Source organism: Pollicipes pollicipes, unplaced genomic scaffold, assembly GCF_011947565.3.
Source record: "Pollicipes pollicipes isolate AB1234 unplaced genomic scaffold, Ppol_2.1 Scaffold_7261;HRSCAF=8764_pilon_pilon_pilon, whole genome shotgun sequence".
Lineage (NCBI taxonomy): Eukaryota > Metazoa > Arthropoda > Thecostraca > Pollicipedomorpha > Pollicipedidae > Pollicipes > Pollicipes pollicipes.
In genome coordinates, this window is record NW_023597054.1 from 1,220,423 (window position 1) to 1,245,473 (window position 25,051).

Here is a 25,051-nt window from a genome sequence, read left to right on the forward strand (position 1 = left end):
GGAGATGCTGCTGCAGCTGGTTGGCACGCGTCCGGTGTCCCGAGGCCACGCACATCGGCGCCGCAGAGAGGCCGTGTCCCTCCCCCGTATCAATGTGATAAGACTAGTCTATGGTCAGAGAGCAAAGGCAGCCGTCGGCCAGGCCGGAACGATGGCTGATATAGCTGTTTGATAACTCTGTCATTTATTTGGTAGGCACTGTTTCTGGATGCTGCGCATGAGAATGTTGAGCGTAGCCAGCTTAATCCAACATCGCATTTTGTTTATCATTCAGGAGGTCTGTATGAGTTAGCACAAGTTGGCTGAGAACATTTTCTCGCCGGAAAGTTCGCTTGTTTTTTTCAGAATCACGCTGTTTGTGTGCTTCAGATGCAGAGCTCGTTCGGAGTGGCGCTTCACGCATCCCGTACTCGTGTAGAAGGTCTACATGGCACTGGCTTAATCGGCACAATGAGTTAACGTGTTCATCTTTTATTTCGCAAGATGTCGAATGCAGCTCAGTCACTATGTGGTTCGATCCGTATGCTCCTCGAATGGCTCACTTTGTTCCTTTGCGTGCGCCAAATGCCTTCCTGCACAAAACTCCAAGTTCAAGAACAAGATGTGAAAATTTCCAGGCGCCACCGTGCTTCGTTAGCATCCCCACATCTGTGCGACCGGACTAACTCGCGCAGATCACCATAGTCGAGAGTCGGTTAGAGCACACCGACAGCGCGCGCAGTCGGTGTGCTCTAACCGAGAGAGAAACACCGCCAGCAAACTCGTGCCGCTCCGTTCGTGTTGTTGCAGTGTGTCTTGCACTGCCTGCTGGATCACGCCAATCAGTCAGAAATACATTCCTGAATTCCAAGCAACGCGTTCTCAGAAGACGACGCCTTCTTCAAAAATACAATGTAGGTCTCGGCGCCCGACCACACGGGCCGCACGAGCGGCCCCCGGCACGCAGGGCCTGGCGGCGCCGCCACCGTCGCCGTGACGCCAGCCGCCGACACGTCACGAGGAGACGAACACCATGTGCAAATAAAATCCCTTCGAACCGTCTCGCCGACAAAATGCAGCGTACAGATAATCTAAAACGCAGAAGAAAGATCAGGATCGTGCTCCGGCTGTCGACTCGGCAGCGGAGCCCGGGACGCGGCTAGCGAACATGCATCAGGCGGGCGTCACTGGTATGTGCGACGGGCACGCCGCCACAACATCCTACACATGTTTGGCGCACCGCACCGCGGCGCGGCACGTTACCTCTCGTTATGCCAACGGGCGTATGTACAGCGGCCTTGTGTACAGCACCTTGTGCGCATGGCCGAGCCCGGCCGCCCGCCGTATCACGTCACGTATGGCGGTCGCGGGCAGGGGAAATGTGGGCCTTGGCGGCGGTGCTGCTGCAGTCGGCCGCGCCGCCCTGATATGTCGGCACCGTCGCAGGCGCCCGGCCGGCAGGCTCGCTCGCTCAATCGTCGCGGCGGCCCACGCTCGACGTGGTCGAGCGCGATGAGGTACTCGGACACCGCTCGGTACGCGAACGCCGTCGGTACATGCTGGTCCTGCGGGGCGGGGCCAGTTCAGTGCTGATCCTGCGGGGCGGGACCAGTCCAGTGCTGATCCTGCCGGGCGGGACCAGTCCAGTGCTGATCCTGCGGGGCGGGACCAGTCCAGTGCTCATCCTGCGAAGCGGGACCAGTCCAGTGCTGATCCTGCGGGGCGGGGCGCGCCGTTGCACCTGCTATGGAACCACACGACGGGCAACAAGTGACAATGCGTCCAAGTGACAGCGCGTCCACGCATGTGATTCACCGAGAAGTTAGAACTCCTCTCAGCCGCCAAGGCCCAGTCCGTTCTCCGGACGCACCGAGGGACCGGTATCCACGGCTCCAGCGTGCTGATTGCGGTTTAGCTTCAGGTGCAGTAGAAAGAGCATACGTCTGTTGCCTCTCTGTTCTACCGCCACGGTCAGCGCGTTTTATGTTCACTGTTTTGCCCGGCTCAGGTGTATCGGGTCATTCTGCTATGGACCTACTGGTGCATCTATATATACTTATACTCGCACTATTGTGATGACGTGATAAACACGGCTTTAGGGAACCAGGTGTGATCAGCACCGGAACCAGTGTCAAAGACACGCTCAGAAATATACGGACGCAAGGCACGGGGCGCTCACTGCGCGTGACGTATGAAAGCAAGTTTGGAGCCGGTACCATGCCTGACCGGAGCCAGGACGGCCCGGCCGGCCGGAGACGGAGCCGCCGCCGCTCGGCGCGCGCCGCACGCACCTGGAACTCGAGCTCCATGCCGGTGATGTTGTCGCCGGGTCCGGTCGGCGGAAGCAGCTGCGATGTGAAGGCCTGCAGGTTGCGTGCCGGTACCTCCGTGTTGCCGGCCACCAGCGACTCCAGCAGCGCGTCGTGGATGAAAATGTACTGGCGGCAGGGCCGTGGCTGACGTCAGCGGGGGGCCGGCCGAGCCGGCGCCCAGCACAGCACGTGACAGCCTGCACCAGCATCAGCATCAGGACAGACCTGGGTTGGCGAGCAGACCAGCCGGGGAAGATGCTGGTGACGCAGTTCGAACGGAACTTTCACTGGGCAGCCAACCGCTGGCATGACCCACCACCACATCGGAACACGGCCAACACATTCCAGACGAAGAGTTCCGCGTTAACCTAGGAGTTCTGCCACACCCGCAGTGTCCGTCTCAGAGCGCCGCGCTCTGAGACGGAGCGCGGCCGTGTCCTCAGCCGGCGCGCACCTGGTCCTCGGTCTGCACCATGTAGTTGCGCTGGGCTCGCAGGCAAGTCACGTGACCGTAGACGTCAACCGTGGCCTCGGAGCGGATGCGCTCCAGCATGCTGTCGATGGCGATGAAGCACCTGCCGTCCGGAGGCGGCCGTCAGCGCCGTGACTCCTGCGTGGACGCGCGCGTCGCCGCACACCTGCCGCCCGACAAGCGGCGGCGGCGCGTCACTGAACCCCAGACTTGCGAGCGCCGCCACTCCCCGCCAACAACTTGTGAATAAGATGTCACGGCTAACATAAGGGCAGCCCTACAAGCAACACGGCCCGCAACGCGACCCGAGCCTCTGCCGGAGCGATGAGGCCCACCGTGGCCGGCTTGGCGCCGTCGCGGGGCTGCCGGTGGCTCAGCGGGCCGCCCACTGACCCGGTGCGGCCCACACCGGCCGAGCAGTGCGTCACCATCGGCCCGGCGTCGGCCGGGTTCAGCGCCTTGACGTGGTGCAGGAACAGCAGGAACGGCGTCGGGTGGTCGGGCACGCCGTGGTCGGGCCATACCGTGAACTGGAACTGGCGCACCTCGCGCCGCTCCAGCGAGTCGGCCTGCCGATCACGCCAGTTACACGCGGGCTCACGCGGCGCCAGTCACACGCGGGTTACACCAGCAGCAGGGACAGCGTAAACAGGGTCCGCGTGACGGGCCTGGATGCGGCACACGGTCCATGCCACTTCACACGATGACTGGCCACCCACACAAGCAACCAAGCCACACGCCTTTTGCGGTGCGGAACGAGCGAGGTGACAAAGAGACATGATTGCTATCACGACGGGGGGATACCAAGACCAGCAGAGTCCAGGGGCGGGTCGCGAGGACTGGGGAGGAGCGGGACGGGACGGCACGTACCCGCTGCAGCTGAAAGGTGCGGACCACGTAGCTGGCCAGCTCCTGACTGTCTGTGAGCGTCACGTGGATGGGCCAGTACGACTTCGTGCCCTTGGTGGGCCAGTACTGATCGCACTTGATGCGCGCCCGCTCCTCCAGGCGCGTTATCATGACGATAGTGAAGCTGCGCTGCTCCCACACCATGCGCCAGAAGTCGGAGAGCGTTTCGGGCAGCGGGCCCTGCGGCACCGGCCGTGGTGCGGTCAAACACCGCGGGGTTCATACACAACCAGGTCAAACACGGCAGGGCTCATACATGGCGGGGTTCAAACATGGTGGGGTTCAGACACAGAGGGGTCAGACACGGTGGGGTGTAGACACGACCGGGTTCAGGTACGGCGGGGTTCAAACAAAGCAGCCCTCAGCCACTGGTGGTCTCGAAAGCACCCAGATCCCAGCCCAGCAGTGGCTGACGGCGCCAGTACATAAAGCCTCATCTCAAAAACACACAGACCCCAGCCCAGCAGCGGCTGACGGCGACAGGACGTACAAGCCTCACCTAGAAAACATCCAGACCCCATCCCAGCAGTGGCTGACGGCAACAGTGCATACCAGCCTCACAAGGGACGACACAAATGCGTTTGAACGACTCAGCACTCACTACAGTTCCCATCATGGGTCCCATCATGTTCCCTACAGTTCCATACAGTACATCTACAGTTCCCATCATAAACAGAACGCCCAGAGCGGTGAAATGCTGCCATACAACCTCGCTGAAGCCGATGTCCCCTCTCCTCCGGCGGCCGAGACGCACCTGGGTGGCGATGTAGGCGTTGTGCTTGAGGTAGCCGTCGGAGAAGTTGGCATTGATGTAGTCGCTGCCCGCCAGCCCCTCCTCCGACTGCAGCACCACGCGCGAGTGGTCGTACGCTAAGATGTGGGCATATCGGTTCTTGGGCTGATCCACGTCCAGGTTGGAGTTGAACCAGGTGAACTGCTGGCCCGGCTCGATCGACTGCCGACAGAGCGATGGGAGTGGCGCAGTCAGTGGGACTCCGGACAGAATGCGACGTTCGCCCACGCGGCGGGAGGCGACGTGTCAAAGGTCGGTGACGTTCGCCCACGCGGCGGGAGGCGGCGTGTCACAGGTCGGTGACGTTCGGACGGGCAGCTAGACTGTCCGTCGCTGAGCGGCAGCGACATCTGCAGGTGACCTGGGGACGCACTCTCGGACGGAGTCCAGGAGCTGCGCCGGCGGAGGGACCACATACCGCACTTCAGTCAGACAACAGCGTGCCGCCTCAGCATGACCCCCATACCGACATGAGCCGCTCAGATCACCCCAACGCGTCCACCCGCCCCAACTCCCTCGCCGTGCGAGCCGTGCAAACCGTGCAACCCCGAGTCCCCCGGGGGTGCACCCCGTACTCCTGCGAGAACTTGCTGTTGTCGTTGGCCTTGAGCGCTTCCACGTGGTCGGCCAGCTGGCTAACGTGTACGGGTGGGTGCGATATCATGCCGGGCGTCTGGAGGTTCTGGCGCCGGACCTCGGCCGGGTCGGTCTGCGCGTGGCTGGCCGGCGCCGCCATGTCGCACATCGGCGGCTTCATCACGGTGGCTGGCTCTGGCGATCTCTGCAACTGGCGCCGCCTGCCGCACCTGGCGCGGAAGGGGACGTCAGACCACGCCAGCTCAGGCACGGTCAGTCAGAGCGGGCGTGGTCAAGTGGGCTGAGACTACGTCAGTCCGCGCTCGGTGCCAGATGCAGCTGATCTTGGCCGCGCAGGCCGGTCTGACCCGAAGCAGAGGCCGGAACGGCCACGGTGCGATCTGGTCCGGTGAAGAGAACGTCAGAGAGCTCATCAATGGACAGGTCACCATCTGGTCCAGTGAAGAGAACGTCAGAGAGCTCATCAATGGACAGGTCACCATCTGGTCCGGTGGAGAGATCGTCAGAGAGCTCGTCATTGGACAGGTCACCATCTGGTCCGGTGAAGAGAACGTTAGAGAGCTCGACATTGGACAGGTCACGATCATGTTAACCAGACAACCAGGGCAGACCTAAGCCAAGGCTGAGCACAGCTGCTGTGCTCTGGTCATACCGGGAAGCACGACCAGAGGCCAGTACAAAACGTAGGTCATTGAATGGTCAAGGCTACTTCCGTTGCCCCTGCTTCAGGTTAGTATGATCTATATCTAGTCGCAGATCGCCAATACCGCTGGCAGCAGGCCGTGCCACCAACTCAAGCCGCTCATCACGACCCCGCCTGCGCCTCAGCCTGCAGTCGTCACGCCGCGCCCCCTTGGGCTCCGGGGCGTCCGGCTTCCCGTCCCACCGAATCACGCGCGGCAGCGGAGCGGCGACGCTCGGCCCGCTCACCTCCCAGCGGCGATGACGATGTACGGCACCAGGATGATGAGCAGCAACAGACCGACGGCCGTCGGACCCACCACCCAGACCAGGCTGGACGAGGAGTACGACGCGCCCGCCCGCGGCCGCTTCATGTCCAGACTGAGCAGTTCTGAGTACGGACTGGACGTGAACAGGTCCTGCACGAGGTGACGGCTCCGGTCAGGTCACGTGAAGTGTGGACAGGGCAGTACGGACTGGACGTGAACAGCTCCTGCACGAGGCGACGGCTCCGGTCAGGTCACATGGAGTGTGGACAGGGCAGTTCTGAGTACGGACTGGACGCGGACGGCTACCAAAGGCCGGAGGAAGTCACGTCAGATTGACAACAGCACAGTGGGCAGGATGAGATGCCCGGCCGCTACAGAGGCCGACAGACGGAACCCAGCCGCACAGTCCCCCACAGACCTGACACAGACGGCACCGCTGCATATGCCGGCTCAACAGCCGTGTAAAACCGGCGCCCAAGACCACGCAACAAACCGTCGGTTACCTCTTCCGGCCAAAGCCAAGAGACGTATCCGAGCCGGACAGTGTCTTGGCCACGGCGCCGTAGTCGCCAATGAGGAGTGGCACCCGCCGCCGCCTGCTTCAGCTGCCTCAGCCACGTGAGCCGCCCCCCCCCCCCCCCCCACTGACCTGCGCCGGCATGTCCACGACGGCATGCACGAAGATGCGGTACTTCTTGCCCTTCTCCAGCGGCTTGTTGACGAAGCCGTCGTACTTGCGACCGTCCCCGAGCGCGAAGGTGTACGGGATGTTGCGCTGGTGGAACATGGCGGTGATGTACGGCCGGTAGTTGGGCATCAGCTCGGAGCGCTTCCCCTCCACCATCTGGCGGCGGGAGAGGCCGAGTGACCGACCGGCGTCGACGGCAGGGTGCCGACCGCGCGGCGCCTGCCACATGCGCGCTTCCGGTCGGCCGCCTGCGCTCGGCCTGTGGCTGCTAGCGAGAGCAGCGCGAGGGCGGACGTCGGCCCGGCTCGACCCTTCAGCCGCGAGCTGGGCCTGCTCGAGCCGCGCTGCCGGCTGTGAGCTCTGCGCGGCGGGCGCTGCAGCGAGGCAGCGCCCGCCGCGCCGCCGCCGCTCACCTTCTTTGTGCTGTGCGAGTCCGGATGCTCCCTGACGTCGTGTTCGGGCACCACCACGACAAAGTAGTGCGAGATGGGGCCGTACTCTTCCGAGACGCACGGCAGGGTCACCGTCACCTTCTGGTTGCGCACGCCGAACGGGTCGGGCTTCGCCATCGGCTGCGGCGCTGCAGAGACGCGCAGACGGCACTCAGGCCGGCCGTACAACAGACCAATCACGGCAAGGACAGCGGAAGGCGTGCGCGTCAGACACAGTCCACGCTGACAGCGATACAGTCGTTTGGCTGTGCAGGGAGGCCGGTCACCGAACGGCGGTCACATGTGCAGGTCACGTCCCTCTGACCATCGGGCTGACCTAGCGACGTACCGATTCCACGTGAGCACGATTGAGCGGTTGTTGGTCGTCTATCGCCAACGACAGTGACATGAACAAGCCTCCCGATCACGCCAGCGCCACAACACAGTCAGAAAAGGCTCGTGAAAGCAGCTGACTAGGCTTCCCATCTCACAATGAGGGCCATAACGTACAAGCGCCTCAGCCCCGGACGATCTGTCACCTGGGGCCGATTCTCGCGCTCTAGAACGCCTCCCGCCGTCCGTCTGCCGCGCAGAGTCCCCTCACTCCTCCCACTCAGTCAGACGCGCAGCGTCGCCGCCGCCGCCGCTGCTGGCGCCTGACCTACCGGCCATCTGAGTTGTGACGCGGATCTTGGCCGGCGCGCGGTAGCCGTTGTCGTCGGGCACGGCCGTCACGTTCACCGTGTACGTGGTGAACGGCTCCAGGTCCTCGATCTGCTTGCGGCAGATGCTCCTCTTTTCGCACCACTTGGCGTCCAGGATCAGCGAGCGCGGCTCGATGCGATGCGACTGTGTTACGCCCTCGGCGTCGAGGAACTCCTTGACAGCGTCGTAGCGGATGCGGTAGTTGCGCGGGTCAAGGTGCGCCGGCCGGCGCCACGTCAGCGATACGCCGTGCGCGTGCACGCTGAGCGCGTGCAGGTTCAGCGGTACGTCGATTGGCTTCACGCGCACGCAGATCAGGTCCGAGAGACGGCCCAGACCCTGGCGGCAGACACCGCGGGTCAGGTCCGAGAGACGGCCCAGACCCTGGGGGCAGACGCCGCGGACCAGGTCCAAGACGAGTGAGGTCCAAGGACCGGGTCAGGTCTGAGTCGCTAGCCAGGTCTAAGGAGCGGGTCATGTCCAGGGAGAGGGTCAGGTTCGAGGAACAGCCAAGGCTTTTTATTTCAAAAGTGGTGTAATTTTCAATACAGTCCAACAGCAATCGTGTCGACACGGCCACATCAGACATTGGTGAGACTGCTGCTCACGGACATTCTGGCGCGCATGTAATATTCGGTTTCGTACAACGGAACGAAGACAGCATGCCTTCCTGGCAAAACACGCCCCACACACTATGGGTTCTGTGTTTAACACCGAAACAAAATGAAGTGGCACCACATAGACCACCAGCGCATCCCTGACCGGACACGGAGCCGGTGGCCGGCCAGAGCTACCTGGCCGGCAGCCCCGGACGCCTCTAAGTCGCGCCCGACCCGTCGCTTACCGACTTGCTGCGCGCGGCCACCACGATGGCGTACTGGGCGTGCTTGTCCAGGTTCTTCAGCTCAGCAGACGTGGTGATCGGCACCTTCTTGAACGACCAGGCGTCTAGGTCCGTCCCGGGCGCCATGGCGTAGAACACCTGGCGGCCGCCCGGCTTGTCACGGTCCACAGGGCGACCACGGCGGCCGACCGCCGCCGAGCGAGGACCCGACCGCCCCCGCCCGAGGACCCGACCGCCCCCGCCCGAGGACCCGACCACCGCCGCCCGAGGACCCGACCGCCCCCGCCCGAGGACCCGACCGCCCCCGCCCGAGGACCCGACCGCCCCCGCCCGAGGACCCGGCTGCCGCCGTCCGAGGACCCGACCACTGCCGCCCGAGGACCCGACCGCCCCCGCCCGAGGACCCGACCGCCCCCGCCCGAGGACCCGACCGCCCCCGCCCGAGGACCCGACCGCACTGCAGCATTCTGAGGCGCCGGCTAGTGTAACAACGGGCGTGCCTCCTCACCGACATACAGATGCGGATGCTTAGAGGGATTGTTCCACTTCTGTATGGAGTTTTGAACGGAAATACTTGGAGAGCATTCGGTGTAGTTCACAGCCCTGTTCTTCTCACGACATAAACCCCGCCAGTTTCTGATCTACACGCCCGCCCGCGAAAATGTACATTACGGTGCGTTATCGAGGGGTGAGTCTCTTGGAACCAACTGGAACAAGAGTTTTTCCTTGACACACGGATTAATGATACGCTTTCAGCTCTGTTGCACCGCACCAATGTTAATATCTGTGATGCGAGAGCAGTTTTTCTTTGATAGGCCAAGAAAGTCGTATTCGATACTAGCGTCACCTGTTTTACGCACTGGGATCTTGCTCCAACAAGCCTGAAACTTGCTACCTTCTACACGACTAGTACCTATTGGATTAAGCATGAAACAAATATCATGAAGAGCACCAGCAAAGAATTGCCAAACATCTTAAGCTGACTTTTCATTAAAGAACATTAATTTTCGGTGAAACCAAAAATTCATCGCCAGCAGACCGAGGTATGTTCCAGTTTGCGGTTGCTAACGCATCACTGTGATGTTGATTTGCAATTCATTTGCTTGTTGTGTGTGCGATATGAGTTCATTCGTTTAGTTTTGCCGGTACAGAAACATTTTTTCGAACAATTACTTGCATAAGCATGCCAAAGGCTACACGGTCGCGCAAAAATATTTTGTGATAGGCCACCCGGCTCTACTGTCCCACCACCAGCTGCCGACTACGGGAAAGCCTTGAGCTACATCAGGTGACTGAGCGAATCGAAGAGGAATCTCACTAATACCATCTTCAAGACCGCGACGATAGAAATCAGAGTACTGTGTACCAACGAAGTGATCCCTGTTCATGATCCAAAATACGTGACAAAATTGACCGAGAGGGATTTATATCAACGCAACAGAGCTACCAGCAAGAAATCAACGAAAGAAAGAGAGTGACACAGCAACGCCGCCACCGCGAAATTCAACAAGCTTCTTGATGTCGCAAAATGCAAGTGCAGGCCGACGTGCAGCTTTCCATGCCCAGTTGCCTGCACAGTGTATCAGGAGGAGGTTGCCATGGAGGACCAGTGCAGGTACCGGAAGCTTACCCTGGAGTCATATGACCGGGATACGATTGTGACTAGGGAGGCTTGCGAGGCGCGGAGGATGGCCAGACAACTCCAGGGGCGTTGTGGCTCGGCCGCCATTGAGGCAGTGTCTGCTGCTGAACCTGAGTCGCCTTCCCCGTCGACTGCTGAGCCCATGCCGCCCGCTGACCTAGCGCTGGCTGCTAGTGCTGACCCCAAGCCTGCTACGGGACCAAGTGGTCTCAGCGCTGGCGTGTCAGCTGAGAGCACGGATTCTTACACGGTTCCGTACATGGTAGGAGGTGGCGACGACACCGATTGTTCGTTCCTGTTGAGACCGCTGCCACTGTAGATAATGACGTTAACGATCTAACACCGCTCTGGCGGTTGACAGCTATGGTGGCTCGCAACGGGTCGTCGCTGCTATCATCGCCTTTCAACGAGACAGCAGAGACGGACTGGGTACTTGAAATATAATATCGTAGATCGTAAGATCTGCTGCGCAAGATGCAGGGCGAGATAGGAGACGGCTCGTTAAAATGCCTGCCTGAGCCTGGCAGCCGCTGCTACACTCATTTTACGTCCGAGTTCGGCCCGCACCCTGCACCTGCTCAACGAGCTACGCTCCGTGAGCCCGCAGCGCGACGGTCACATCAATGTGCTCAGCTGCGAAGGCACGGTTGTCAACACCGAGACGATAGGCATCGTGTTCCGGTTGCTTGAGATGACCACCGAGTCACCCGTAAACCGGTTCATCTGCCAGCTACACGGCAACGAGCTGAACCTCCTCCACCCACTGCTGACCTTAGACGGCACGACCGCGGGATCGATTCTTTTCTGAACCCATCGGCAAGACCTGTGCCGGAGAGGTCTGGGAGAGGGACGTTGTGGCATTCAAGCCTATGCCGGGCACGTGCCAAACCTGCCGGTCGACCTGATCCAGCAGCTCGGCACCAACTAGCAGCTGCTGTACCTTCTAGCCTCCTGCGTTCAAAACGGCTCTGTCCGAAGCGTGGCAGCCCAGCGGCGAATCGGACCATGGAACCACGTCAGGTAAATATGAAAAAGCATTATCCCCGAATTAGGAGCACGAACTGCCGAAGACGTCCGCGGCCGGAGCTGGAGCTTCAGCAATATGTGGGGCCCAACTGCAAAGGTATTTCTGCTACCGCGCGATCTCTGCCAACAGGCGTTTTGGGTTTCCAATCTGTGAGCAGTTGCTGTTTGGGCCGGTGCATCGAACAGGCAGGCTCGGCCGCGAGCAAGCTGTGCATGGGGGCACCCTACCCCTCCCCCTCTCTACGCACGTGGTACAAGCTGCTATATGCATTAAGTTGTGCACCAGACAATTTATTCTGAGTCATATGCTATGCATGGTATTGTTTGCATCACGGGAGTCGTTTCAGAGAAGTGAAAATCTAAAGCAGCACTAACCAAGATACCCGTGCGAGCTCATTCTCAACAGCACGTAGAGGTTCCGCCATACGTGAACCAATCAGCCAATGTCGGATCCGCATATTAGACCTTAGACCGGGACAATCTCGTACGACGGCCTAAGGAGCGCTCGGTAGCATCGTTTCCATACGCAATGGTATTTTGTATCGCTTGCCGCCACGGCTTAGTGTTACCTGCGGTGACGAACGCCGCCCAGCACTGGGTGAATGCAACGCCAGGCATCGGTTTACGGCGATATCTTTATCGTCTCGCGCGTCACGAAATTAAGTTTTTGGGAATAACTTTTGCTACGTCGTGTACTTTTGGACCCCTGCGCGAAAACTTCTTTGTCTCACTTGGTTTCGTTACTGATGACACACCCCAATGTACATACTACTTCGTGCCAACTATTTCAAGATTGCCAAGCCATCCTTCGCGGCACAATGCCATTCAAATCCTGCCATTCAACTGGCCACGCGGCGTTCAAGGTCAAGCAAATATAATTGTCAAGCCATTCACATGTAACGCTCGTGAGTGCGCTTGCCAGAAAAAACGGCCGTCAACTGGCTCTCACTTGATGTTGTGTAAGGGAGAGCCAGGTCGAGGACCCTGCAGGGACCACTCGGCCAACACGCGACTGATGTATGCACCCTGCCCCGGACAAGCGGGGCATTGCGAGCATTCAAGATGACGCAAGAAATACGATAAGACGATAAAATGGTCGGTCGGATATTCTTCACGAATCACGTTTTGTGCTGAGAAATACAAGAAGTCATGCATCCTGCCTATTTAGCGCGGAAAAAGGCCTGTAATCGACAAACATGAGAAAAGCGCTATAGCCGAGAGGTCAATAAAGTACACAGCTTAGAATCACGGAAAACAATATGCCAGAACACCAGCAAGGGCCAAAACACGAGCACGCTATTTGTCATGTCGCGAGTCCCGTCGTAACGATATTTGGTTCAGCACACAGCCATCATCACCACCCGGGAGGCTAACTGCCGGGGGATTGAAGAACTAGTGAGTGCCGTCACACAAGCGTTTCATGACGTAATCAAAAGGTGATCTATTGATGAGCATATTTACAAAAAAAAGAAGCTTTGTTGCCTAGAGCAATCTTTTCCAATTAAAAACATAACGAGAGTAATACATGAGCTTATTTCATCAAATCTGATGCTTGATTCCATATCTTCCAATGTGGAATATTCCCTTTACGGACAGAAAACAGGAGATGGACAGAACGTACGGCATCGGGGACGAAGCCAACGCTTGCGATGAGCCGCGGCCCCACCCCACCAACAGACATACCCGCCCGCCACATGACGTTCGCGCAGGTTGGGCGGCCGCGGCGTGGCGCCGTCTCGGCCCCGGGTCTCGCCCACTGACCTGGTATCCGACGATCTGTGTGGCGGTGTGCACGTGCTCCCACCACACCTCGACGCTTGAGAAGCTGGTGGCCATGGCGCGCAGGTTGATGGGCGGCCGCACCAGGTCACTCTCGGTGCTGACCAAGAAGGGCGCACTCCACGGCCCGGCGCCCACCGACGTGTTGGCGCGCGCCCGGAACACGTACGCCGTGCTCTCCTCCAGCTTGGTGAACACCACCTGCACGGCACACGGCGGCCTGACGGGCAGCACGACTGCGCGCCGAGGAGAGCGCGCCGCCATCGCTCGCAAACGCTACCGTACGTCACGGTACACCGAACACCTGACGATTAAAACAAAGGCGTTCTTTGATCACCGCGGCCGCCAACGAGGCCCCGCACGAAAAGGGTCCATACTTATCTGACAGTGTGAGAGCAGTGCTGGACTAGCTCTCAAGCACTGAAGTTCAGTTTGTTATACCAGCCGGAGTCGGCCTAATGCGTCGGCCTCTGCCAGCTATGTCAGGACAGGGAAGAGATGGGAGGCACGTGCGGGACCGGATGTCGCAAACCTTGGTGTCGTTGGGGTGCATCCGCTCCACGTGGTCAAGGTTGCCCTCCTTGTGGAGCTGCACACTGTAGCCGGTGATCTTGCCGTTTCGCTGGTCTGATCGTGGCGGATCCAGGTGAACGCCACCCGATCGGTCGCCTGGAATCTGGCGACACACCGCGGGGGGCGCGGTCAGTCCGACATCACCCGCCGGAGGGCACAGTCAGTCCGACATCGCGCGTCGGAGGGCCCGACATCACCCGTCGGAAAGCACAGTCAGTCCGACATCGCCCGTCGGAGGGCACAGCCAGTCCGACATCGCCCGTCGGAGGGCCCCGACATCACCCGTCGGAGGGCACGGTCAGTCCGACATCGCCCGCCGGAGGGCCCGACATCATCCGTCGGAGGGCACGGTCAGTCCCGACAACCACCCGCCGGAGGGCACAGCCCAGTCCGACATCACCCGCCGGAGGGCACAGTCAGTCCGACATCGCCCGTCGGAGGGCCCGACATCACCCGCCGGAGGGCACATCACCCGCCGGAGGGCCCGACATCGCCCGCCCAAGGGCCCGACATCATCCGCCGGAGGCACATCGCCCGTCGGAGGGCACGGTCAGTTCGACATCACCCGCCGGAGGGCCCGATATCACCCGCCGGAGGGCCCGATATCACCCGCCGGAGGGCACGGTCAGTCCGACATCGCCCGCCGGAGGGCACGACATCACCCGCAGGAGGGCACGGTCAGTCCGACATCACCCGCCGAAAAACTAGCACCAGCAGCACCTGTGGCAAACGCGTCGTTATCCGCAAACCCGTGTCCCGGTTTTACTTATGGCCGACAGCCGCGTGCTCCCCCGTGCGTGACAACGGATCAGGCACGTCGAGAGGTCCGAGTGGAGGCCGCCAGGATAAGCTTTTAATTACGTGGACACGTCACAGCAAAGCCCCGCTCCCATTCTAGCCGCAATACCTGCAGCGATCTGTTCGCCCAATGCAAATGTGGCCTAAACCTGTTTTGTCTGTTTGTAAACCTGTGAACCTGTGAGCCTGCTTTACCCTTTTATGTGATGTTTTATTATGCTTTTATCTCATTTTTTCATTTGATCGGAGCATTTAGGTGGCATGGGTTTCCGGTGTCGGTAAGTTCACGCTAAACAGCCCATGTTCTGTGAACCTCAATCCCACCAGGCGATCGTACAGTTTCAGATCAAAGGCAGAATTCTGTGCGGAAGTTTGGCGTGTCGTAATCCTCGGCACAGTCCACTGCGCCCTATAGCCTCATGTGACCTTGGGCGGCCGCTACCACCGACCGCAAGTCATCCCAGCCAAGGGTCAATAGCGAGAGCGGAAGCGACTCGAGTATATCATTACTGCGCGGAAGATCACACGAGACAAGATACCAAGATCGCACTACATTCCTCACGAAGCGCAAAATCCGCTGGCGCCAACAACGCTGGTACGCTGGCAAATTAGGCGCGTTTTGAAGTCAAAAGCACACAATCGTCCGAAATGCCCCCAAACCGAGTAATGCCGCGGAATAAAAAAATGATTTATGTAGGAATGGATTGTATCATCTCTGAACAATTATCGCTGACATCCTGTAGTTTTGTAGCAAAAGCATGCAATACATGGCCTAAAAAGGCATCCAGAATGTTAAGGAGTACGATTCTTCGCAAAGGCCCGAGAAAACAATCGTAAGACATTAATAGGTTCGATTGATTACAATATACAAATGCTATGAAACGAGAGAAATTACAGGGTGCTACTGCTTGTGTCTTGGTGTTTTAGGACGCGCCGACCTGCAAGTGGTCATTTTGTGCCCATTTCAAAATGTATTGGTCATTTGGTCAAATTCGGTCATTTAAAGGGCAAATTTGTTTATTTCCTGCCCTTCCTCCCCCACAGCCCACATACCATGTTTCCTGGCGGCTAAGCTGGCCAGGTCCTGAGTCGCCACTGCTGGCGCGTCGGCAGCGGCGCCCCGCCCGGCCGCCACCCACCTGAACGTGACGTTGGTGACGGGGCCGGACGGCGCGCCCTCGCTCGCGTTGTACGTGATGATCTGCTCCTGGCCGTGGCCGACGTCGTTCCGGCCGCTCACGCGAAACTCGTACTCGACGCCACGTTCTGCCGGCCGGCCGCGACGGCTCAGCCCGGGCCAGCCAGCCGACTCAGGTCTGACTCACGGCAGGAATTACGGCCGGACTCATGACAGGACTCACTGCAGGAGCCACGGCGGTGTTACGGGGGACTCATGACAGGACTCACTGTAAGAGCCACGACGGTGCTTACGGCGGGATCATGACAGGACTCACTACAGGAACCACGACAGTACTTACGGCGGGACTCATGACAGGACTCACTACAGGAACCACGACAGTACTTACGGCGGGATTCATGACAGGACTCACTACAGGAACCACGACAGTACTTACGGCGGACTCAGGACTCGGCGGGCACGTGTCCGGTACACGGCGGTGGAGTAGGGCGCACGACAGCGCGTTGCCAGCCACGCCACTGGAAGCGCGCGCGTGCACGCGTGTGTGCGTGCGTACGCGGACACACGCACCCCACCAACACCCACACCAAACTCACCTCACACTCAACTCACACCCACACTCACACACCCACCCACGAGGGGATTGGCGGGTCGGGGCGGAGAGGAGACACGCGAATTGGCCTCTCGGGGGCCCGACTAACCCAGGTCGCTGAGCCGTTTGTACTGGGTCGTGTTTCCGGCGATGGTGACCTCCCTGAGCCTGGCGGCGTCGCCCGTCCGGCCGTAGCGCAGCCGGTAGCCGAGTAACACACCGTGCGTCTCGGTCGGGCGAGACCACTCCACGTCCAGCGTCACCCGCTCCTCCTCCTTGATCACTCTGCCGGACACGTGCGCATCGGTCAGTCCCTGACGAGCTGGCGCCCACTGTCGGTCCACACTCTTCCGGCCTTCAGCATTTCCCTGAAGCACCACGACCACAGTACTCATCAACACAGTGCTCATTACAGTACTCACCCAACACATCATTCATTACAGTACTCATCAACACAGTACTCATTACAGTACTCATCAACACAGTACTCATTACAGTACTCACCAACACAGTACTCATTACAATACCCATCAGGACAGCACTCATTGCAGTACTCATCAACCGTGGTCAAGCGCACGATTTCAGCCAGGGACGTCTCGCCGCCGCCAAGAGCCGGTCCAGTGCAGCGCACACTGCGGGCGCCGCTCGCACCGCAGCCACTCACTTGATGTGCACGTCGGGCTGGCTGGGCACGCTGCCCTGTGTGGTGGCGCGCGCCGCGTCGCTGCGCGAGCCGTCCCCCTTGCGAGTGAGTGCCGACACCTGGCGGCGGCGCATCGACACAGCTCAGGCTCGCCGACACGGCCGCAGGCGTCAGACGATGGTCGGCCGCGCCCAAGGAGAGCACCGCACCGAGCGACCAGAGCACGCCACAGGCACCGGTCGGCCATCACCCCAACTGGTGGCCAGCTTACAGAGTAGACTGCGACGACCCAGGCAGCGCATGCAGCTTGCTTTCGTTGCAAGGCCAGCAGCGCTGTCTGCGCACCACGTCAACACCGACACCGACAACCCCGCGTGCGCTCGCATGACACCGCACGACCACGCCACCCCACCCAACAGCCCACCCAAACACCACGCCCACCCAACAGCCGCCGGAGCATCCACCCCTTCTCCCGGCGATATCTCATGTCTCTCGCCGCCACCTCTCCCACCAGCCGACCAAGGCCCGGGGCGAACAGAGGCGTGGGCAGAGCCCGGCGGCCGGCGCGTCCACCCACCCGGAACAGGTAGGAGGTGCTGGGCTGCAGGTCGGCCGCCGTGTAGTCGGCCGCCTCGCCGTCGCGGATCTCGTAGCGTCGCGGCCGGGACGAGCGGCCGTTGCCCTGCCGAGCGGCGCGGCACAGGCGTCAGGCGGGCGCCAGGCGGACGGCCGCCCAGCAGGACCAGGCTGGCACACGGTGACGTGATCGGTGACGTCATCCCTGCCACATCCTCAGATCACGCAAAACGCTCCAAATTCTTTTTCATTCCGTAAGTTCTTCAGTGCATCACAGAGGATCATTAGCCACATAGACAATACAGCAGCATTAGCCTTGCTCCCCCGAAAAAAAACAGGAAAACGTTGGTTAAAATCAAAACTGGGCGTGCGCATAGCTTGGAAAAAACGACAACCAGCTTAAAGTCTGTGGTGAAAATCCTTCCATCTCGAAGCCAAAGTGGCCGGGTGGCAACAGATGTCATTTAGGCAGTTCTGGGTTCCGAGGGGTTTGCACGCAAAAAACGTGGTTTACGAAATCAAGTGTGCACTTTGTGAAAAAAACATGGGAGGGACATACTGTATGCCGGGGAGTCCATGCGCCCTATTCGTTTGAGATATAAAGAACACCTTGCGAGGCGCTTAAAAACAAAACAGGGAATACCCGTTTCGATGACTACTTTCTGGCAAAACACGCTTAGGCTGAAATCGAGGGAAGTATGGATCCTATCCCTCTTCTAAAGCTCAAAGTCATCCACAGAACACAGGACCACCCATACATGAAAATGAGTGAATTTATTTTTATAAAAGTCGGCGACCAAATCCTAACATGCAGGGCCCACCATGGCCGATATGCGAGTGTGATACTGTGCCTTTATGTGTGATGTGTGCTAGCTTAAAATCGTTTACATGTGTAAGTGATGCCTGTCGCGCGACGCGCGCTGCCTGTTCAATTGAATCGTTTGCACGCATAACTGTTGCGCGATGTGTGATGCCTGTTTGCTTCAACTTGCTTATATGTTCGAATGAAACGTGATGCGTGATGTCTATTTGCTTGAAGTCGCTTGCATGTACACGTATGTTCGGGCTTTCTACTTCTCAGGTAGGCACGGTATCTTGGTAATGGCTGCCAATCGCTCTTTGTTTAATCCTCTGAATGTTGGTGTCCAGTAAAAACTGTGGCTTGCTCTTTCCAAAAAAAAACAACTGAAAAATCGAGTAGAGCATCAGCAGGCAATTCTAATTAATGTCTGGTATTGTTTCAATAAAGGCATATTGCCGAAATATCAACCTAACTATATCTCTATTCTCCTGTTTTTTTCCGAGGAATAAGGCTAATGCTAGTCTAATTTTTCATTCCTGTGTAGTGTAACTAGTTCTGGCATAGTGTTGTTTACGCGACACGCAGAGAGAAAAACCCATGTCTAGGATATTTAATTTCTAAGGCGAGCTTGCCGATGTTCACTCGCTCTCCGGGCACATTTCTTGAGTCGTGAAGGTGTTTGCTGCTGGAGATAACACCGCGCCCATCTTCGTTCAATGTCGTTGACCACGTATTTGTTAGTCTGGTGTATTTGTTCTGAACCTCTAATTTTGTCACAGTATATAACTTGAACTACCATATAAACGTGCGCATTTTACAGAGTGAAGCGCATAAAGCATAATCTTAAGTCCAATATCAAAGCACTCGGCCGCACTTGGGTGCGGCCCCACTTCCACCGCTGGCCCGGGCCTGGGCCCTAGCCGGCCGGTGACTGGCGCCGGTGCTAGACCAGGCCGGCTGCACGAGGCTGGCGTCGGTCGGACCGCCTCACCTCCGTGCCTAGCTCTTGCACGAGGACCTGGTACCCGAGGATCAGGTCGTTGCGCTCACGGTCCGTGGGTAGTGACCAGGTGAGCCGGACGGCCGTCGAGTTCAGCACGCGGGCGGTCAGGTTGCGCGGCTTGCCCGGCACTGTAGGAGCGGCGCTCAGCTCAGTCCGGCCGCCAGCCCCGCACACACACAGCACGCCCAACACCGGCCACGCGGCCACTGCCGCTAACCAAGCGCTGCCACAGCGCCGCCGCACACGGCGCCTGCCTAATCACTCACAAGCAGAGGAGATGGGAGCCGACGTTACGTTAGCAGGGATCAGTGTCTGTACAGCGCGGCTCACTGGCCGAGGACTAGCCCGCCTGGGTTATGAGAAGAACGCCATGGCAAACGCGACACGACACCCAGCTATCTATATGGCGACAGACGCGCTCGAGTCATTGTTTGAACAGAGACAAATAGAGGGACATAGAGCATGCCAAGTGGGTATTGAGAATTGACAGCCGGCGCGGTGACCTGTTGACGTGGGCTAACCGCGACTCCGCTGACTTGTGTGCTCGCCCCATTCTCCACCGCTCCTCCCCCAGGCCCCGACCCCTCCTCGGAGACGGTAGAGGGAAACTACGTCCGTCAAGTTGGCACCACATTCACATTCAGATTCAGGTCCATATTCGCGATCCAGCTGGCTCCTCAAATTACCCTGAAACTTTGCACACAGATGCAGTTTAACCTCCTGAACACAATGAGCACAAAATCTCGGACCGGTACGCCCTGTTACCGGAGATATATCAATATCAAAGATTGAGTCAAGGATGAAGAGAATGGGTTCCACGCCTCATATTCGTCATACCTAGGCAGCTCGGCATTTGAAAAGCTATAACTTTTTTGATACAGCGTACCGGTCCCAAATTTTGTGTTTATCGTAGAGGGCTAATATGTACCCACACACGGATTTCGGAAAGGATTGAAGGAGTCCGCATTTTTTTATTGTGATCTTTCATACTGTGATATCTCCGGTAATAGGGCGTTCCGGTCCGAGATTTTGTGCTCATTGTGTTCAGGAGATCCAACTGCATCTGTGTGCAAAGTTTCAGGCCAATTTGAGGAGCCCGCTGAATTTCGAATATGAAACTGAGTTAAGCATGATAAAGTGCAATACGTGCCGCATTCACGACCTTGACATCATAACAGCTATAACTTTTTTGATACAGCGTACCGGTCCCAGATTTTGTGTTTATCGTAATCAGTAGGTCAATATCTAGTAGCACGCGGAGTTTAGAAAGAATTGAAGGGGTCCACCTTTTTATCGTGATCTTTGATATTGATCTATCTCCGGTAATAGGGCGTAGCGGTCCGAGATTTTGTGCTCATTGTGTTCAGGAGATCCACCTGCATCTGCGTGCAAAGTTTCGGGGCAATTTGAGGAGTCCGCTGAATCCCGAATATGGACCTGAATCTGAATGTGGACGTGGTGCCAACTTGACGAACGTAGGGAAACTGTTACCAGCGCCAAGGGTCTGCTTCACGGCATCCATGGACACCACATCGAACCGCTACCACCTACGCAAGGTGATGAGGGAAAACGTCCAGGGCCGAGCTCGGCCATGCAAACGGCTAACGACAACGGTTGGCGGCCGAATCTGGCGGCATTCATGTCCGGACTGGCCGAGCTGGCGGCCACAGAGTCTTCAGTACTCACTGCCGGCCTTTCAGAGATGGAGGACCACGCACAGTCACGGGAGGAGGGGAGAGAGAAACAGAGAAAGAGAGGCCAGATATCAAATCACCGCACACCATGTTGACCAAAAACAAACGACAAGCAAAAGTTACCCGGCCCTCGATGCGCGCACAATGGGTCGGGGGGCGCATCGGTGCCCTAAAATAGTGGCGGGATGTCAAAATTGGTGACGACTGAGAGCTACAGACCAGAAGGCCCTGTGAAAGAAGACCATGCGCAAGGAGTGTCAAGTGATGCCTACGACAGGCCTACTGAAGAAACAGAGCAAACCCCTCCAGATACGTCAACCAGAGCGCAAGCGCGCTGCTGATGCACAAATCAATTGATGTCGTTAGAACGGCCGTTTCGGCCCTTATCGCATGCTTCATGAGGCTTCCTTCACGTCTCTATGATCTAAGTGACCCCCGCCTGAACACTCTACACCTTTGCTACAGCCCATAACCCTTCTTGAAGACGGCTAATGCTTGGTAACACTTCTGACAGCGCCCAAATCACACACCGCACACCTTTGGGCACTGTCTCAATTCCGGGGCTCTTCTGCGTGACGAAGCATGGGGAGGCGTCCGCCACACAGAACGCACAGCCAGTTATCCCGGCCGCCTCGTGTTCAGCAGGCCCCCAAGCACCATGGCACGGCCCATGGATACATTTTCTCGGCAAACAGCAGCGGTAGCAAACCCTGTCTGCCATGGCTTGGACTGGCCACAGCGCCCGACGGCGCCGCGTCAGAAATGATAGTTGGCAGCACGGAAGTTGGCATTCTAGCCGGTCAGGCCGACCAAGCGCAGACGGCCACGGCCGCCTGGAATCAAGCGGTGGCGATTCTGGGGTGTGAACACGTCCGCATCGGCCAGCCCAACGCAATGTATCGCTAGGTGACAAGCCGAGTGTTCCCGGCACACACACCATGAAGTGTTATGAATGAGGAATCTCTAGCCCCCGCAAAACGGGTGCCACGTTTTCATCTCAGTTTTGAGGGGGTCTGCTGTTTCGAGCAGTACCTTTTGGTTCACCTTCACCTGACCGGAGCCGGCTTTTTTTGGCGTGTCTGAAGCTAAAAACGACCCCGACCGTCCTCATGAGTTAATTTGACGTCTTGCCCAGTGCGCGTGCTCTAACCCCTCCCAGCCCACTCCTCGGCTGGAAAGGGTACCTATTTACGATTGCGTATGCTTGCGCGCTGGAAATGTGCAATAAAACTGTGCGCTAGGTCACAAAGAGTTGCTAGTGACAGATAAAGAGACAAAACACCAAAAAGAGCGAGAAAGAAAGGCATCTCAGTCCGCACCCGGATCCGTGATGCTACATAGAAAGGTTTATGGCGACATACCGTCTTAAACGCAGTTTGACCAAATGCCAGCGGTTCATTCCCAACACAGTACATATCATATTTCCTTTAAAGCCGCCTGGATATATAATAGAGCTCCAGACCTTCCCCTGCGTAGCACTGGGTGAGTTTGGTGCTTTTAGCCATGAGCAATGTTTCCTGGCGTCTGACAGTGGGGGGACCGGTACGGACAGGGACGCAGAAATCCTTTTCGCAACATCCTGAGGTACGGCTGCACGTTTCCCGAAATGCTCCAAAGCGCCCGCAAAAACAGGAATGTCATCCTGGTGGCTGGTGTTAGTAGCTAGTTCTAGTGGTTTCAGACGGTTTTCAGTGGTTGCTTCCCCCCCCCCCCCCACACACACGAAACCGGGCTCCAAAAGCGCAAGATACTTTGGCCCAACGAAGCTTTAGTGCAGGAGATTTCTTAAGATGGGATATCAATAAAGGAACGAAACGATGCCGGGCGATATCAAGACGCTTTCGGAAAATCTCCCCGATCAATTTTGAGTCGACGCCACGACCACCCGACCAGCTCCCAGCTCATCAATGAAGCGGATGTGATTCAGGCTGCAGCGGCCTGCGCCCCCCCCCCCCCCCCCCCGAACCCCGTACCAGCCGGCCCGGCCGGTGGAGGCCGCGAGCCGGCGCAGCCGGAGCACGCCAGCCAAACATCCGTACGGAAAGCAGCCAGAACTGTACGTGAGACGGCGATCGGACGCCCGTCAGTGCCAGGCACGATGTGAGGTCCGATGTATATATATATATATATATATATATATATATATATATATATATATATATATATATATATATAAGTGGAGTATAAAGTGAGACTACTGTGCACGCAAAACAACAACATGGTGTGAGTGCACGGTGCTGATCATTCCGCGGTGCTCGAATACAAAGCCAAAGTACCGGCCCAGACAATTACCATGCTCCTCGGTGCGGAACGGGATGGCCGGCGTGGCAGCACCCTCGCCTCTGCCAGAGACGGCCGCCACCCACACGTAGTACAGCGTGTTCGGGTACAGGTCCTTCATCTCATAGCGCTCGTGCAGTGGCACCACCATGCGCCGCTCCACCTGCGGAGATCGGGTCAAACGAGGTGAGGCTCGGTGGCCGGCCGCCGGCCGTCGCGGCCGGGCGGCGCCACCAGACCCCATGCGGCTGCCACCACTGGTAGCGCGAGTGGCTGCGCCGAGCCCAGCCAGCCGCGAGCGGAGGGTGGCGCCGCGTCACCCCGGTCCTCTCCCTGGCGCCGCCGGCTACCGGCCCGGCCGCCGCCGCCGCCGACGTAGCCGCGGGGCTTCGCGGGTTCGGGCTAATTACGGGCGCCATTGCGCCAACAGCGCCAATCGGCTCAGGAATGCGGCCGGGCGTCGGCGGCAGTTTGCCTGCAGGGACCCCCAGGCGGCGGTCCGGCACCGTGTCGATCGCGAGCAGTACGGAGCCAGGCTTTGATCGGTGCAGAGCGGCGGGCACGGCGGCGTCCAAAGCCCGAACACTGAGTCACCCGCGCCACGCGCACAAGACGCGCCGCCGTCGGGACCCGCCGCCAGTCAGTCAGCTGATGATGTGGGGATCGCTCGCTGCCAGAGCCAGTCCGCTTAGAATCCACACCCGACTCATTTGTCGTCTGGGAAAAGCCGCCGTGACCGAGCGTCTACAGGAGCTACTCAGTGATGCGCACAAACCACATCCGCACGCATACGAACAAGCCTGTCGCAAAGACGGACCGCTAGCATCGCCATTCGGACTGAAACAGAGAGGTGCGCTATAGCCTCAGCAGGCTGCACGCTTCAGCCCCGCCGGCGACCATGGCCGTAGCGGGGAGCTTGTGGCCGCCCGGATAACCCTCGACGTTACCCTCCAGTCCCAGAGCAGGAGCTCCAGTCCGCATCAAAACTGGTCACAGAGAACGATACTGTGCAATATCTCACCATAAAACAAAGACAATAAAACAATGACCCTAACTTATGTCAATCGATCGCCTCCGCTGAATGACGACGAATGACGTGAAACCACGCGTGAAGATGCCCAGCAACTGCTGATGACGTGAGCTGATGCGGACATAGCACCGGCTCCAGCTGAGCACTGCTGGTAATGTGAGCTGATGCGGACATAGCACCGGCTCCAGCTGAGCACTGCTGGTAATGTGAGCTGATGCCGACATAGCACCGGCTCCAGCTGGGCACTGCTGGTAATGTGAGCTGATGCCGACATAGCACCGGCTCCAGCTGAGCACTGCTGGTAATGTGAGCTGATGCGGACAGAGCACCGGCTCCAGCTGATCACTGCTGGCATCCGGCGGTCTGGGATTTAAATGTGACGACACCATATCGCGGTGACGTGATTCAAATAAACACACAGATCTGTGCAGCTCACAGGTGCTGCCCTGTCCGGGCAGCAGCAGCACGGAGGGACCGATTACACGCCCTGATGTCGCTCACGGCGAATCTAGTGGAAGGGAACGACCGCAAGATCGCAGCAACTCCCTCCCAGTTTGGCTTCCGGGAAAATCGGAAACCGGAGCTACGTCCGCCTCGATACATGTGATGAGGCGGGTCTGGGCTCCCCGTCCACCTGGGCTATCCCGCCTGGCCGTGCTGTCACATCCTTCGCCAGTCATCTCCAGCTCCCGCTGTGTCAGCCGGCACTGGGCCGGCCCAGCCCACCAGAGCAATAAACACAAGTGCAATAACGCGCAGCACGCCTGTATTGATGCGCAACGCGCGCCAAAGAAA

General features: G+C 58.5%; 1 protein-coding gene across 1 annotated transcript in view; it reads right to left on the bottom strand.

The window, feature by feature from the left end:
- Window positions 1-940: 940 nt before the first annotated feature.
- LOC119112373 (tyrosine-protein phosphatase Lar-like) overlaps window positions 941-25,051 on the bottom strand; it is a 65,520-nt gene continuing 41,409 nt past the window's right edge. Inside the window, 21 exon segments of the mRNA XM_037236533.1 lie at window positions 941-1,544; window positions 2,271-2,417; window positions 2,746-2,866; window positions 3,157-3,332; window positions 3,634-3,852; window positions 4,427-4,627; window positions 5,034-5,271; window positions 5,993-6,162; window positions 6,662-6,856; window positions 7,114-7,280; window positions 7,797-8,175; window positions 8,681-8,818; window positions 13,110-13,328; window positions 13,660-13,766; window positions 13,769-13,803; window positions 15,638-15,764; window positions 16,338-16,513; window positions 16,893-16,990; window positions 17,449-17,553; window positions 19,241-19,380; window positions 23,239-23,389. Of these exon segments, the coding sequence (XP_037092428.1) occupies window positions 1,326-1,544; window positions 2,271-2,417; window positions 2,746-2,866; window positions 3,157-3,332; window positions 3,634-3,852; window positions 4,427-4,627; window positions 5,034-5,271; window positions 5,993-6,162; window positions 6,662-6,856; window positions 7,114-7,280; window positions 7,797-8,175; window positions 8,681-8,818; window positions 13,110-13,328; window positions 13,660-13,766; window positions 13,769-13,803; window positions 15,638-15,764; window positions 16,338-16,513; window positions 16,893-16,990; window positions 17,449-17,553; window positions 19,241-19,380; window positions 23,239-23,389 (3,528 nt within the window). The 3' untranslated portion in view covers window positions 941-1,325.